The sequence below is a fragment of the Gymnoscopelus braueri genome (assembly GCF_963280865.1).
Source record: "Gymnoscopelus braueri genome assembly, chromosome: 3".
Taxonomy (NCBI): Eukaryota; Metazoa; Chordata; class Actinopteri; order Myctophiformes; family Myctophidae; genus Gymnoscopelus; species Gymnoscopelus braueri.
In genome coordinates this window covers 53,425,007-53,442,503 of record NC_137612.1, presented here as the reverse complement: position 1 = coordinate 53,442,503, position 17,497 = coordinate 53,425,007, and the positions used below count along the sequence as shown (strand labels likewise).

Sequence of the window (17,497 nt, the reverse complement as noted above, 5' to 3'; positions counted from 1 at the left end):
ATGGGATCTAAAAACGTTGCCATGTTTAGTGAGAGAAATAAGCAACCATATGGGGATCTAAAAACGTTGCCATGTTTAGTGAGAGAAATAAGCAACCTGGTATAATATGACTGTGTCATATGCTTGTTTTATAGGTACATCTCTAATCACAGGCGCGCACATGGCTTACATTGAAACATCAAGTGGGCAACCGTTCAGTATACGTCCTGTCCGGCATGTTTCTCCCTGTGTTAAGAAGACAGCTTCATCCAATCAATACATGGATCTACAACTCGGTCCTTCCTACAGCCTGGACATTGCATATATGGTCACGCTCCGTAGAACCTAGAGGGGCTGTTTGTTGTATTGCTCTGCAATTTCCCTGGGGGCTCACAGTCACACACACACACACACACACCACATAAATGACAATGGTCTAATACCCCATTTGCATCACGTGGGAAAACACACATAACCAGATGTACTAATACGGTGGCTTTACTAATTAGATGTACTAATACGGTGGCTTTACAGGCTCATATGAGCTTGTAGATCTGCTATTTTTGAAAAATCATGAACATGTTGTGCAAATGTTTGAATATACGTTTTAAAGCAAATATTCGAAAATCGAATATATATATATATATATATATATATATATAGCAACATAAGCTTTTCAGAAAACAGTAGCTTAGAACAGTGGTTCTCAAAAATAGCAGATATACAAGCTCACATCGCGTCACTTTGTGCCGCGCTGCGAGCTTGTACATCTGCTATTTTTGAAATGTTTGAAAAAACCTTGAAGTTTTGAATGCGTGTGTGTGTGTGTGTGTGTGTGTGTGTGTGTGTGTGTGGGGGTGTGTGTGTGTGTGTGTGTGTGTGTGTGTGTGTGTGTGTGTGTGTGTGTGTGTGTGTGTGTGTGTGTGTGTGTGTGTGTGTGTGTGTGTGTGCGCGCGTCTGACTGTCCCATGCATAACGCGAGCCACCAATCACCCCTGACCGACCGATCGGCTGTGTGCGTCGCCGACGATGACGACCCTGCAGGGGGTGCAATAAGTAGCCGTAACTGAGGCTTATAATAAAGACTTGTCCTGGTCTCGTGTACTCACAAGGCACGGCGTGGCGGTAGAGGTTATCTCGGATGGTCTGCTGGAGCTCGTGGTCGGGCGACGACTTCTGGAAGCGCTGGCTCAGGTAGTGCTTAAGGTCCTTGTTCAGCTTGTTTCCTGTCAGAGGGGGGACACAAACAGGAAGACAGCTGTTAACTGCATCCCCACATAACTCATTCAAATCTGCTGCTGTGTTTTCTCCCCCTTCTCCCACTCCTACACTGAATCAAAAACAATGATGCCAGCAGAAAACAGCAAAGCTCAACCCGCATTTCTGTAATTATCTCCAGAGGCGGAGATTATATTTTCGCCCCTGTCCGTGTCCATGTGTCTGTGTGTTTGTGACATATAATATAAACATATCATGCATCTACAGTGAGTGAGTAGTACGTGTTATTTTCATCCACGTTTCATCTCTGTGATAACCCCGACATCTTTTACATCTTTGACAGCTAATACACAAGATGTTGATGTTGTGGTCGATGAAGAGTCCAGAGAAGTGTCTGTATCAGAGATAGCCTGCACCTTTGACCCTATAGCCTGGAGGAAACCTTTATGACCACGGTCATTAACCCATTAAGGGTTTCTACAAAATGTCTTCTAAATACTAACAGTTTTTTGAAAAAAAACGTATGTTTCTATGTCAGTGGTTCTCAAACTTTTTCACGTCAAGGACCCCCAACATGATATGTATTTGGCCGCGGACCCCCGTCGTTTTTTTTTTCTTCCAGGGACCCCCAGAAGCAAAGATTTAAGTTAAAAGTGTTCGTTTTAAGATAATATATATTCAAAGATTTTCACACATTTTTAAGATTTTTCAAAAATAGCAGATCTACAAGCTCGTAGCGCGGCACTCGGTGCCGCGCTATGAGCTTATATATCTGCTATTTTTTAATAGCCAAAGTGTAAAATAATGTTTTTTAGCTCAAATCAAAAAATGACACAGATGCGTTCCAGGTCTTAAATGGGTTAAATAGCAACCACTCCTACATACCATCTCAGAGCTAGGTTACAGATGCAGACTATTTGTTTTGAACAACTTGGGATGCCCAAAAAAAGAGGCAAAAAGGCTGGTAAAGTAGTGTGCCGTCTCTGGCTATAATTGGCAGCCGCCATATATAGCGGAGACGCTGCTATTTATACCCATTGAGTACCGAGTGACATGCTTATTGTATCATGAATATATATGCCATGATTTTTACCAGGTTGCAAAACCTGGTCTACATCTACACTCGCTAGTCCTGACTTTTGCGTCACTTTTTCCTCATTGGCTGGTCCTTTAGCCAATGAGGGCTCAATGTCCTCTCAGAATATGGGATCTAAAGACGACCCACAATACTGTGTTCGGCCACTGTATGTATCTCTATGGTCTGTGGCGCTGTTCCTCATTTGGCCTTTCAACATGGCCATGTTCAGTGAGAGAAATAAGCAACCAGGTCTAGGAAAACAGTGAAAGGGTACAGGACCACGGGTCCATTTGGTTCTCCCATCTGTGTGCGGCTAATCTCAGACACTCTACAGCGTGCACCTCCAAAACAACTTTCACTTCTGCCCATAGGGGGCTCCGCAAATGCATAAAACTGTACAAATGCTACCCCCCCCCTCCCAGCTTCCTCAGACCCAGATAGCCACACCCCACGACGAACACAGCCCCCCCCCTGGCTGGGCAAACCCGGCCTGGCGTTGATATGCATGCGCTCTTGAGGATCACACTCTCTCCGTGACAGTGGTTCCCAAAGTGGGCTCCGGGGACCCCCAGGGGTCCTTGAGGGGGTTCCAGGGGGTCCCTAGCAATAGCAGTTCACCTAGCATCAAAATTATTCCAACCACTTTATCCATTTATACGTTGGCTAGTCAAAAATAGCAGATGTACAAGCTCACAGCGCTGCGGGCTTGTACATCTGCTATTTTTGAGAATTCTTGAAAAATATCGAAGAATGTTTGGAAAATTTGTAATTTTGAGTTATGGGGGTCTGTGGCCTAATGCATAGTAAACTGGGGGTCCTTGAAAAGAAAAAGAACCGAGTTTGAGGACCGCCGCTCTATGAGGTGAGGGAAAAGAACAAAGAAATCGAGCGACGCTACAAGCGGCATCAAGTTGCAAAGCGATGCGCTGCTAGAGCTGTGTCGTTAACAGTGAGATGCACACCTGCTATCGTCACTCAGAGGGGTGCCTGGCTCTGGCCAAGACTCTCTCTCTATCTCTCTCTCTCTCTCTGTCAAAGCAAGGCTGGCCAAACCCTGGACAGGCAGCAAACAGTGGCTGGCTCGCACCACGGATCAGCCCCCTCCCACTGCTAGGCCATCTGGTCGGCAGACACACATTAGGCTACCGAGGAGCATCAAGGCTGTAAAAAGTGTCTTTCTTTCTGTGTGTGTGCGAGTATGTGCGTGTGCATGCGTGTGTGTGTGTGTGTGTGTGTGTGTGTGTGTGTGTGTGTGTGTGTACTTGTCACTACCAGGGTTGCCAGATCTGCTTATTATAATTTCCCTGCAAGATTTTATTTGAAAATAGCCGATCTACAAGCTCACAAGCTTGTTGTGAGCTTGTAGATCTGCTATTTTCAAATAGCTGATGTACATGTTAAAGTACTCATGTGGCCCATAGTCGCTTCTTTTGGACTGGTTTTCCTAGACCTGGTTGCTTGTTTCTCTCACATAATCTGGCAACACTGTGTGTGTGTATACTTGTCACTACTATACTTGCTGAGGGCCAAATGTCCCCCACAAGTAGGCCTAATAGGGGATGGAGTTATGCTTGATTTGTACTTGTAGCTGTGTGTGTGTGTGTGTGTGTGTGTGTGTGTGTGTGTGTGTGTGTGTGTGTGTGTGTGTGTGTGTGTGTGTGTGTGTGTGTGTGTGTGTGTGTGTGCGTGCGTGCGTGCGTGCGTGCGTGCGTGCGTGCGTGCGTGCGTGCGTGCGTGCGTGCGTGCGTGCGTGCGTGCGTGCGTGCGTGCGTGCGTGCGTGCGTGCGTGCGTGCGTGCGTGCGTGCGTGCGTGCGTGCGTGCGTGCCATGCACCGAAATAAGTGCAAAATTGCCATCCGAAAATGTCAATGTCCTCACATGTATAGTAATACAAACATGCGGTTGTGCTCGTGCGTGTGTGTGTGTGTGTGTGTGTGTGTGTGTGTTTACGTCTGTGCATAGACATGTGACGACATTACAGTCGGTGCTGCACATGCACAACACAAAAACAAACAATAGGCAATCATCCCAGACGTCATCTGGCGAGCGTGCTGTGATGATCATAGGTTCCATAAACCAAATCACGTCCCGTCGATAAATAACCACAAAACTGACGCCTCCCTCCGTTTACGGAATGTAAACCCCCCCCCCCCCCCCCAATACCCAATCACGATAGTTCCTTCATGAATAAAACAAACCCCTTTATATTTGGTCTTCCACTTGCACATGTTTGCACAGTTCTCATTAATTAATGACATTATGTGCAATCCTCTGCTCGATATACAGTCTTTGACTGGCCATATTTGGTTTCTTGGGCAAACAACCAGACCGGCGCATTAAAACATCCCTGGATTCTGTTTCCATGGTAACACTGTGTGAGTGTGAGTGTGTGTGTGCCCGCTAGAGATGCGCGGATGGGTTTTTTTGTCACCCAAATCCGCGTTAACAAGTTCATTATCCATCCGCCATCCACCCGCGGTACTTATATCATCCTATTTATAGATCCGCACCAACCGCACCAAATAATTGTTATTTTCCTGACGTTAGTTTTCTTATAAACAGTGTTACTCACCACTGTCGCGATGCAGTGACTGTATACAATCCACAACCATGGTAACAACAAGCGCACGTCTTCATTAAGTTACTTTCGCTTTCAACCACTTTGTTGCCATGTCGGCTTTTTATAAGCTTTTTATAAGCGACTTTTAATATAATAAACTTTATTTATATAGCACCTTTCATGACATAAATGCAGCTCAAAGTGCTTTACAGAAAAAGAAAGAAAAAGTGAAAACAAAACACAGAGCTAAAACAATGCTCTGTGTTGCGACTTTTGGGCTTGTTTGGCACTTGTTTTGGGCTTGTTTTCATAGACCTGGCTACTTATTTCTCTCGCAACCTGGCAACACTGGCTGCTGCCTGCAAAGCAACATGTGAGCGGCTATTTTGTGCCTGGTGTAAAATGACGTAATATTAAAATACTACAAACGCACACACGGTGAAATTAAGTGCTTTTTAAAAGCTATTATAGGCCTATAGATTGATATCATTAATTTAATTCCCGCATTACTTCACCCGCGGTTTATCCAATATGAATTAATAATTATATTTGATTGACCCAAATCCACCCAAACTGCGGTTAACTGCGGCAACCGCGGCTAAAACCGCGATCCGCGCATCTCTAGTGCCCGCGCGTGTGTGTGTGTGTGTGTGTGCGTTCACTTCATGCGCGTGTGCCGAGATCCTTGTAAATAAAACGAGCAGGGGTTTAATAAGATGATTGAGATTTGTTAACCCATTCAATCCGGGAACGCATCTCTGTCATTTTAGATTTCTTTGGCTATTAAAAAATAGCAGATCTACAAGCTCGTAGAGCGGCACCGAGTGCCGCTCTACGAGCTTGTAGATCTGCTATTTAAAAAAAAACTTTAACATTTGTGAAAATATTTGAATACCGTAAATTTCGGACTATAAGCCGCGACTTTTTCCCCATTTTTCGACCCTGCGGCTTATATAACGGTGCGGCTTATCTATGGATTTTTACAGCTAACGGCCACTAGGGGACCTCCTAAATCTATGGATTTTACACCCGCGGCTTATAGTCCAGTGCGGCTTATATATGTACAAATCATTCAATTTAGCTGCTGCGGCTTATATTCAGGTGCGGCTTATAGTGCGAAAAGTACGGGTATATATATATTTTTAAGCGAACATTTGTAACTCAAAGCTTTGCTTCTCGGAGTCCCTGTAACAAAATATTTTACAAAAATGTTCGCTTTAAAAACACATAATAGTCAAAAGATTTACACAAATTGTCACAATTTTTCAAAAATAGCAGATCTACAAGCTCATATATCTGCTATTTTTGAATAGCCAAAGAAAATCTAAAATGACACAGATGCGTTCCCGGTCTCAATGGGTTAACGACCAAGCAGTATACATTGAATAGCAGAGCAACACAAATCACCCAATAAACCTACACAGTCGAGGCAGGAGAACACGTGCGACGTTACAGGTCTAACTGTATGTCTATGACTGTATGTACAGTCAAATAGAAGGGATGGGACGATAATCGTTCACAATAATCGCATCGCAGAGATTTGAATGTAACGTAGAATTACTCTCCTCCGTCTTACACTAGGATGAATCAGCTTTTGTTGAGTTGCAAATTCAGTCCCACTTAAACCCTCTATATACAGTACTTGATAAAAAACAGACCTGTAAAGAGCGCATTAAAGAAGTACTTCACCCACAAAAAAATACTTATTTTCTAACTACACACCCCAGGAAGCCTTGAATTCATGGATTTCTTTTTTGTTTTTGTCGCATTCCTAAACCAATAATTTGATGACCGGGTGTATTTCTGGTAGGAGACTGAGGAATGCGCCAGAAACAAAAACAAAATCCATGAATTCAAGGCTTCATGGGGTGTGTAATGGATAGAAAATACGTCATTTTTTGGGGCGAACTACTCTTTTAAATGGTAACTGTATGTTCTTTCTTGTCTCTTGTTATCCGTACTTGTATTTCTTTTGAATGCTGACTCTAGGAGCTATGCTCAAATTCCTATGCGTTGGTCCAAGAAATGGCAGATAAAGTGTGTGGCAGAGAGCGAACTCTGCGCCCTGCACCACGGTTCACCACAGATTCAACCCCCGGCGGCGCTGCCTCTGGCATGACCGGGGCGCCCGCCGTGGGGGGTTGACAGCAACGGCAAGTACACATGATGGGGAATTGGCAATGATTAAATAGGGAGAAAAATTGGCATAATAATAATTATTATTATTATTATTATTATTATTATTATTATTATTATTATTATTATTATGCACACATCGTGTGCTCATATCTCTGTTGTCGGGCAGAAACCTCTAATCTCCATATTTTAACTTTTTGTGTTTTTTTGTAAATGAACGCCCTGCTTCATACTACAACAGCGTCACACAAAAGTATCAAAAGTAGCAGATCTACAAGCTTGTAGATCTGCTACTTTTGCTGTTTTTGAATTTGAATCAGTTTTGGATATATGAGGTTTTCCACCCGACAGAGACGACATATGTCTGTTTAAGAATTCTTCTTGAGCCTTGAATTATGTCGTCTGACCACAATGGATACACGACAAATGTAAAAAAATAAATAATAATGTTTCAGGAAAAGCAACAGGAAAGCAACACAATAAAACACAGCTGAATTTTTTTTTAAATAAAAATCACAACATTCATATTCATATTCATAAACAAACAAGGTCTAACAAGACAACATATGGGCCAGTAAATGAACCAACATATAAATATGGAGGCTTTCCATAAGCAACTCTGACCAAGTTTCCATCTCGCCGTCCAAAGACTTGTCCCTATAGGAGGGAAAGCGACCACTCTCTCTCTCTCTCTCGCTCCCATTTCAGACCCATCGCCTGGTGTTGCTCCTCCTCCTCGCAACAGGTGGCGAGCCAACACCAGGGCCAACAGGGAGGTTATATCACCGCCACCCTGACACACACACGCGTACATATGGTTCTGCACACCGACTACCGGAGTTAACCCATTGAGGCCTGAGGTTCCGATTCTGCAAAATGTCTTCTAAACGGTTTTCTGAAAAACGTTTCTATATCAGTGGTTCTCAAACTTTTTCATGTTAAGGACCCCCAATGATATGAATTTGGCCGTGGACCCCCATCTCAAAATATTTTGTTTCAGGGACCCCCCCCCCCCCCCCCCAGAAGCAAAGATTTTAGTTAATGTTCGCTTTAAAAGAATATATATATTCAAAGATTTGCACACATTTTCACGATTTTTCAAAAATAGCAGATCTACAAGCTCGTAGCGTGGCACTCGGTGCCGCGCTATGAGCTTGTATATCTGCTATTTTTGAAAAGCCCAAAGTGTAAAATCATGCTTTTTTAGCTCAAATCAAAAAATGACACAGATGCGTCCCAGTTCTTAAAGGGTTAACCCAATGAAAACGGGAACGTATCTGTGTAACCACGTAAACCATCATTTTATACTTTGGCTGTTCAAAAATAGCAGATATACAAGCTCATAGCCACGGCACCGAGTGCTGCACCTCGTAGATCTGCTATTTTTGAATAGCAAAAAGTATAACATAATGGTTATGGCTAAAAATCAAAAAATGACACAGATGCGTTCCCGGATTGAATGGGTTAATGAGCAGCGCTCTGCCGCTAGACACCGACCTTATGTACCTGCCGCGGTCTGGACCCGGTGTGAGTGTTGTGGGTTAGCTGCTGGCTGCGGTCTTGTGTACCATAATTAGGGTTGTGGATCCGGAGCCCGGAGGAACCGAAGGAACCGGATACAACATTGACGAAACCAGAATCGGTTCCATCACACCGGAACCGGTTTCCGGAATCGTTTTTTATCACACTGTCAGAGCTGGTTGTGTGGACTTCATGTCTGTTGTACAATTACAATACTAGTGGTTCTCAAAAGTCTCAAAAGTTTACTTCCTGTTTATTTCCTGTGGAAAAATGCCTAGATCTCCGTTCCTCTTGCTTTACAGCCAAAACAAGGCACATTTAACTGGCTACAGCTTGGCAATGGATTATCGCGAGCGGCAAACTCACGAGACCCCTGTGCGCGTAATGAGGCGATCTCCGTGTGTACAGCGATTACGGAGAATATTCCATGATTTTTCAAAGGTAGGGAAAAACACTCGTTTTTGCTGGCACTGGGGTGACACCATTACATTTTACTCTGGCAGTTAAAAGACTAAAGACTTACGGAACCGGAATCGTTAAAATCCTAAAGGATCCCTAACCATAATACAGTGGTTCTCAGACTTTTTTTCCCACATCAAGGACCCTCAAATTATTATGTATTTGGCTGCAGAACTCCATCTGAAAAGAGTTTGGTGCCCGGGACCCCCCTAACCCCCCACACGCACACAAGATTTGTGTTGTAAAAACATGTTTCAGAAATATTCCAAAAGTGTCACAAATCATGAATGCAGCATTGCCATGAAACTTTGCACGTACACTGCCAGTAGGCCAAGGAAGAACCGCCACCCCAAATGTTTCTCCTCTGCCTCGCGGTGCCACTATAAGAGCCCGCCCCCCTTTCTTGAACGAAACAACATTTTCAATAAAGAGTTGACATTGAAATTCACTCACTTGCGTGTCTAAGCGGCCAATCTGACCGATTTGGAGACTTTGAAGTGGATTATCTTTTCTCATGAAGCTCTGAGAAAGTTCCCCTTCCATGACTTTTCCTAAATATTCGATTCAAATCATCAGTTTTTTTTATGAAATTAGCCATACTTATACCATCTCTGACGTTATTTTTTGGCTATTTTGACCACACTCACCCCTCTCTCCCCCAGAGAGCTCTTCACACCTCCAGACCACCTGGAGACCGTCATTGTTCTAATTAATAGAACATTTGCATTTCACTGTCAGCTCAGTTAGTCTATATTAGTATTTTTCTGCCTGTAGTCTGACTCTAAACAAAATGAAACGTAGTCACTGTAGCCAACATTAGAGCTTTGAGTCGGATTGAAATGTTAATTGATATTTAAAAGACAATGGTATCCCCGGCTGTGTGGAGGAGAAGGTGTCAGATCGTCTGGAGCGCAGAGGGGAGAGAGTGGCCAATGGAATAGCAGGAAAAAAACTGACATTTTGATCTGAACTTGGACTGCGTAGGGGATGGGCTGACTGCCGTCATGCGAGTGTTAAGCCTTACTTTGTCATACGACAAATAGCCAAAATAGCTGATCTACACGATCAAATGTATTTTGCCTATACTGACACAACCCAGAATAGACACGGTAGCGTGAATGTGGTTAAGCAGCGTACCCACGATGGCACCTGGCGGTGTCATTATACATAAGCCTTAATCCAGTTATATAGATTCCGTCGTCCCCTCAACCCTTGTCTTTTTCTCTCTTTATCTTGATGGAGCGGCGATGCTTTAAAGAAAATGAGCGGGCATCCTTCAAGGGGCAGGACATGGTGAATGACAGCGCCCGTGAAGGATTGCCTGATTGATAAACGAGGGGAAGGCAATCACTTAGGGGACACGTCGATTAACCAGAGAGGGGCCATCCATCCATCCCCGCTCCGGCGTGTCCTCCGCCGTGCAATCGGTAAGTGCTGACCTGCGAGCGGGCGGTAGGCCGGTCCACTGATCTCTCTGAGCCTCGTGTCGATACACAAACCTCCTGTTCTCATTAGTGGGAGTATCCCAAAGTTTTTGGGAGGCGCTGAGACGTGCACTATTTGTCGTCATGGGGGTCGGGCAGGGACTTATAAGCGGTAGGGGGCCGCGTGGAAAGATACTGTGAATTCACTGATTCATCCTGAATAGGTCATAGCAGCGGCGGCAGTTTTGCGGTGCCACGTATAGGAAACCCATTCATTTTTTCCCCGTACAGATTTACGAAAATATTTGTATACATTATTTTAGGCTTGGAACCATGTCATACAGGCTCCTGGTGAATCATGACCATAAATCATTTGATTCGGTGTCCAAAAAGTGTTTTTAAACCGACAAAAAATATATACACTATATTAAATGTAGTAAATAATATAATTAAATATTCTAATATTTTTTGACACAGAATCATGATTCACCAGGAGCCTGCGGCTTGGTTCCAGGCTTAAAATCATTTATATATATTTTCAACTTTTTGGGAAATCTCTATGGGAAAAAATGTATGTGTTTTCTATCTGTGGCAACACAAAATGGCCACCACTGTGTTTGAAAATATAGAATGCATAATATCAAGAAGAATGCCCTGTGTCGTTGTTGTCGGGCAGAATCCTTGTACACTGTACAAGGGGAAGAACCAGTGTTCCAATGAATCCTATGTAGTTATTTAGTCACAAGCTTGTGTTAGTACTTTTAAGTGTTTCAATATGTATAAAAAACACTGACTTAACCACTTTTGTGTGCGTTGTGACCTTGTAGACCGCAACTTTCACGCAATACTTCAGTACGACGAAGTAGGGCATTAATTTATGGAAACCAAAACAACCATAAAATGTTTTAAAATGGTTTCTGCCCGACAGTGACGATTATTCTGAATACTGAAGTGGCAGCGCTGACTGCCTGGACCGTGAACTGCATCACAACTATAATCAGCTGCTGATAGGAGGACATCAATATTTATGAATGTAAAAGGCCCTTTTTTTTGTTGTTGCTTGAAATACAGTATAATAGAGCTTGACAGGCTAATTAGCATGTGGTTGGAAAGGAAGCAGGCTGACCACATTCTACTGCGACCTGGCATGAGTCAGCACAGCCACAAGCTACACTATTAATACGCTGTACAGTTGACATTTCCTTTTACACCCAATAACTTCCCCAAAAAATAAAATAGCAATTCACCATGAAAGGGCAACTTCACCTATTTTTAACCTGAATCCTATTGTTCTGTGTTGAGGAGGACGTGTGAACGTCTGACATTTGTGGTTCTGTGTGTCGAGAGCTTGCTCTCACATACAGGCTCTGGGAAATGTCGGCCAGTCCATGTAAAATGGTGCGTTTCGAGGCGTTTCGGGCTAGCAGAGATGTCCTCCTCACATTCGAAGGGAGAGGATTCCGGGGTAGAAATCTGCTAAATTGCCCTTTAAAACGCAGCCATTAACTATGCAAATAATTAAAATAGTTTAAAATGTCTTTAACACATTTACCGCCGGGCCCGTAGTTCTACGGGCCGTTAAATCCAACGGTTAAGCGCCAATCCCGTAGCCTACGGGCTGTGGTGCTTTTTCCTTTTTTTCGAATTTTTTTTTTTTTTTAATTTTCTAGGGGGACCATTTTCAGTGTAACACCACCCGATCGGACCGGAAGTGCGATCACGTTTTTTGTTTCCCGTCTGTCTCCATTCTAAGTCGTACACATAAACCCCTGTAAAAGCTGTACAGGACATGTAGTTTTTCATCCTCGCATTTCCCATGTTAACTTAAACGATCAGAACTCAAACATGGCGGCTCCGTTTGACACGCGGTCTCGACGAGTAGACACCAGGACATGTGCCCGTTGTTTACAAACATTGGATCGGGCAATCTAAAGGATTTTAACGGGGCCTATGGCGACCTGAAAAAAACAAAAAACAACAATAAAACCTTGGCACTGGTGAGTACATTATGAGATTAGCCCTTGGCGGTGGATGTGTTAAAAGGGATAGTTCACCCCCAAAATGACTTTTTTTTGATCGATTAGTCACCCCATGGAGACTTGAATTCATGGATACATTTTAGTTTTTGTCGCATTCCTAAGCCAATAATTTGATGACAGCATCGGTTCCGGTGGGAGACACAAAGAGTGTCCTTTGTGTCTCCTACCGGAACTGCTGCCTACCTTCAAGTCTCCATGGGGTGACTAACCAATAGAAAAAGATTTTTTTTGGGTGAACTATCCCTTTAAAGTTCTTCAATTGGCCGGTATATAGGTGATATTGCACTACTTGTATATCTGTTCATGAGGTAATCGTTTACCCCCCCCCCCCCCAAAAATAATTAAGGCTGATATGACCTTTGAGACAAATAAATAAGACAATAGGGTCCAAAAACGCAGTAACTGCACTTTGACTTTGTAGGCCTCCGACTTCAGATGGCTTAAATCAGGGGTGGGCAACTTTGTAGGCCTCCGACTTCAGATGGCTTAAGCCTTAAATGTTGTAAGCTCTGCCAACTCAAGAGCTGCTGCTGTTCTGCCGACAGTATGTCACCTATCTTCTCTACAGACATTAAGGTCAGGAAGGACTCACCTCTTCTTAAGCCTTCAAAGCAGCTAACCTCTCCCCACAAGCCACTCCCGAGTACACTAACACCATAAGCCCCATTAAGAGCTATGTGGTTTGGGTTATGTGTTACTGCACAGCCCGATATGATGACAGCACATGTTGCTTTTGATGGCAAACAATGGATATTGAACTGATCCTGGCAAACAGAGCAGGTCACGTCTTTTTCTCTAGTCCAAAGGCTGCTTTTTTGGGGAGTTTTAGTTTTTTACACCTGGATTGAGCTGATTTATAAAAGCTATTCCAACCTTTATGCAAATAAAAGCATAAAGGTTTATGCTTTTATTAGCTGTGACCTCTTTCTTAAAGAGGTGGTGCCATGGTTTTGCACTTTTTCTGTCTTTCATGTGTCTATGAGGTTGATAGAACTTCATTAAGCCCCCTGGTGGTGTTTTTATGGTGTTTTATGTCTTCTCTGACTATTTTGAGTTTCTTCCTGGAGGGTGAAACCTTGAGGGTCAAACGTGCCAATAGAAAAACAGCGCTTTAAAGTCTCATGGTCTTCAACATTTGAGATGAAGCACGGACCCCCTATTACATATCCTTGCTGTCGGGCAGAAACCTCTCCATATTTTAACTTTTTTTTTCCGTTAATCAATGCCCTACTTTGTAATACTGTAGCATGACAAAGTCACACAAAAAAAGTAGCAAACACAGAAGATCTACAAGCTCAAAACGATATGAGGTTTCCACCCGACAACAACGACATTCTATGAAATTGTGTTGCAGATGAAACATTTTCAATCAGTTTCATACATAGCTTCACAGACTAGTTTTACAGCACTATCATCAGTGTCGTGTAAATCAATGTTGTTTGTTTGTTTGTTAACACATTATGTTTTCTATGCATAGTCCCCCCCCCCCCCCCCCGTAGTAACTCTGAGGGTCCCAGACCCCCTGTTGAAGAGCCATGCTGTAGTATAGAGACTCTGTACAGAGTTAAGAATGAACTGATATTTAAGTGTGGTTTGAGACTCAAACCACTCTTGAATATCAGTCCATTCTTAACTCTGTAGACTCAAACCACATGAGCGACTCCATGTGTCTGACTACCAGGCCTCCATAGCGAATTGTGGGATGAACTGATGATGAGCTGCTTTCAATTTGGCTCGCAGTTAAAAGGTAGTTGGACAGGCAACAGTCAGGAGTGGAGGGATGCTCCGGGTAGACAGCAGCTGGCCCAGAGTGACCACCCACCCACCCAAATCCTTCCTCAAACACATAATTAGAGAAGACATACCCTACCCCACCCAAACGCAGCCCACCTGCCACAGATTTCCGTATAAGCCCACTAAAACAAGCCGGAATTTAGAAAGGAGACACGCACACTGCGGTGGAGAGGTACGTATACACACACGCACACACACACACACACGGGAGGGGTTAGAGCGAAGAGAGAGAGGGAGGGAGGGGGAGAGAGGCAACATCAGAGCAAGCCAGGCAAAACACAAGTTTTTTAGACAAAAGCCAAAATGTAAAAAGCTGCAGCACTTTCCAGCCAGACATCTCCCCCATTGATTCCAGTCAGCAGCCCTCCGAGCTTCTGATCCAGCCAGTCATGGCCCCTCTCTCTGCTCAGACATGCAGAGCGCCCGACATGGCACCAGACAAACAACTCTGCTGGGCAAAGTCGACGTCTGTATGCACGGCATGGGAAAAAACAAACGCGGCTGAAACTCGATCCCCGTTTGCTCACTGGGCCAAAGGCGGCGGCTAGGCAGTGGAAGAGAAGAGATTTGACCGATTTCAAATGATTTGCAAAAATGGCAGCAAGTTGTGGGCTGTTGCGTAACCGCTTTCATGTTTAGAGACAAACAATGTCGTACGCAATGTTGTCAATACATGCATCTGGCACTCAGCCCCAGAATCCCAAAACCTAGAGCTAATAGCTTGTTGTTTGGGTTACTTTCATCATTCTGGGAATTCACTGCTACTCACTGTTACTGGAGGAATTGCACCCTGTTTAGTTCAGTTTCTCAAACAATTTCGAGTCAAGGACCCCCAGATTTATATGTATTTGGCCGCGGGCCCCGATTTGAAAACATGTCGTGCCAAGACGCAACGTGTTGTGAGCTTGTGAACCCCCTCAAGGACCCCAGGGGGTCCCAGAACTCACTTTGAGAGCCATATAAATACACATACATTTTCAGGTGGGATGCCAATTTCAACCAATCAGGACAGAGTAACCCATTTATCAGCTTCAATTGTATACTGTTCCAGTTTGAAATTGTTCTGCTCATTACTTTGTGTCATCACTTCCAATTAATCACATAATCCTGTGTGAGTTCTCTCTCTCTTGGTTGGATAAAGTTGGTATCCGGACCTGAAAATGCTGTTTCTGTTTACTAAAGAGCTCGAGATAGCTGGGAGAACCCTGTTACCGAAAAAACTAACACGCTATTCAATACTTTAACCAAAGAAAATCACTTAATCCATCTTTAAACCCTATGAGAAATTACCAAAAGGCAGCTTATAGTGCAAAAGGACGCTTCCCGGACACCTTTAACCCATTCAAACCGGGAACGCATCTGTGTGTGTCATTTTTTAGATTTATTTGGGCTATTCAAAATTAGCAGATCTACAAGCTCGGCATGAGCTTGTAGATCTGCGACTTTTGAAAAATCGTGAAAATGTGTGGCAAAAACTTGATTATATATTTGCACGACTTTTCATGATTTTTCTAAAATAGCAGATCTACAAGCTCATAGCGCGGCACCGAGTGCCGCGCTATGAACTTGTAGATCTGCTATTTTTGAATAGCCCAACGGAATCTAAAAATGACACACAGATGCGTCCCAGGTCTTAAAGAGTTAAAAGGCACTGGTCAATGCACTTTTTTGGGGGGTGAGCACAGTGCTTTGAAATGCTTGAGAATAGTGCATGTGACATGGAGGGGCTGCTTTCTATCAGCCGACCGATCATAATACATTGTGTTTCAAGATTGCTGGCTCAAATCTCTGCAAACTGCACCTCGCTTTAGCCTGAAGCGAGCTTTAAAAAAAGAGATTCATCCAGACGGAACTCCTGGAAGAGGTTGTGATACGTACAGCTGGCGAGGGTGGAAGATGTCGCGTCTGTCGTTTTCAGCAGGAAAAAAAAGTACTCTAGGCAGTGTACACACCCTGAGTACTCCCTCTGAACTTCTAGTCTTGCCTGTTTGAAAATGTAAACCATGACTGGGGGGCCTTTAAATCACTGGACTGGACCAAATTATCATTACTCTACAGATTTCAGACAATTACGGAACTCTAATAATGGCCTCCACAGCACCGGGCAATACAGTTGCCGCAGTCTTTGACCAAACAATGAAAACAAAGCAATGAACTGTCTGACAAAGCTGAGGCATAGTATAGTAATATGCTGGGGGTGCCAGTCTGGTTGAGGCTTGGCCAAGTCAGATTTTTGGCAGCGTCACACCTCATTTGGCCAAGCACCGAGCGTTGAATCACTGTTGAATACACAGTCTGGCACCCTTTGTCACAAACAACTTTTTTTCTCTCTCTTTAATTGTCTTTTCATCATCATGGGACACATTGCCAGTCCAGAAGCTATGATTAGAACTATTCTTTTTTTTTCTTTCTTTCTTTTCAAAGTGTTTTTATTTCTCTTTATTTAGGTTCTCTAAAGTGGGATACAGTCCAGTTGTCAGCTTTTAAAGTAAGGTTCCAATTGAAACCTTAACTACTGCTAATCCAGGACACGTTAGAGCGTGAACTTATATTAACCCATTATGACCTGAAGCCGATTCTACAAAATGTTTTCTAAATCCCAACAGTATTCTGAAAAAAAAACGTATGTTTCTATATCAGTGGTTCTCAATCTTTTTCATGTCAAGGACCCCCAAAATGATATGTATTTGGCCGCCGACCCCCATCTCAAAATATTTTGTTCCAGGGACCCCCAGAAGCAAATATTTGAGTTAAAAATGTTTGCTTTAAAACAATATATATTCAAAGATTTGCACACATTTTCAAAATTTTTCTAAAATAGCACTCGGTGCCGCGCTATGAGCTTGTATATCTGCTATTTTTGAATAGCCAAAGTGTAAAATAATGCTTTTTAGCGCAAATCAAAAGATGACACAGATGCGTGCCAGGTCTTAAAGGAAAGATCCAGTCATTTTAGGTGTTTGCTTTGATGTGTCGCTAATCACTCACCAACATACCAGGGGCAGTTGACTTTTTTCATAGAAGCCCCCATTGTGGAGACCCCTTCCACTGGCATAATGGAGTAATGTGTATAAACGAAAATCGCCTATTTTAGCAGCTCCAACGTTCGTTTTTTTCCCCACTAATCCTCATTATGCAGTGTCCTGACACTCAAACGTGCACTGAATGTCCCTTATGAGCTGCCGTTCATGCAGAACGACATGGAGCTGGTTGCTTGTTTCTCTCACAGAATCTGGCAACACCGAGGACTAGCTTCCACGTCGTTCTGCATGAACACAGGGGCTTTAAT

General features: G+C 43.5%; 1 protein-coding gene across 1 annotated transcript in view; it reads right to left on the bottom strand.

The window, feature by feature from the left end:
* The window catches only part of magi1b (membrane associated guanylate kinase, WW and PDZ domain containing 1b), a 277,517-nt gene that overhangs the window by 156,729 nt on the left and 103,291 nt on the right, over nt 1–17,497 (bottom strand). The window contains 1 exon segment of the mRNA XM_080424277.1: nt 1,089–1,205. Coding sequence (XP_080280403.1) covers nt 1,089–1,205 — 117 coding nt within the window.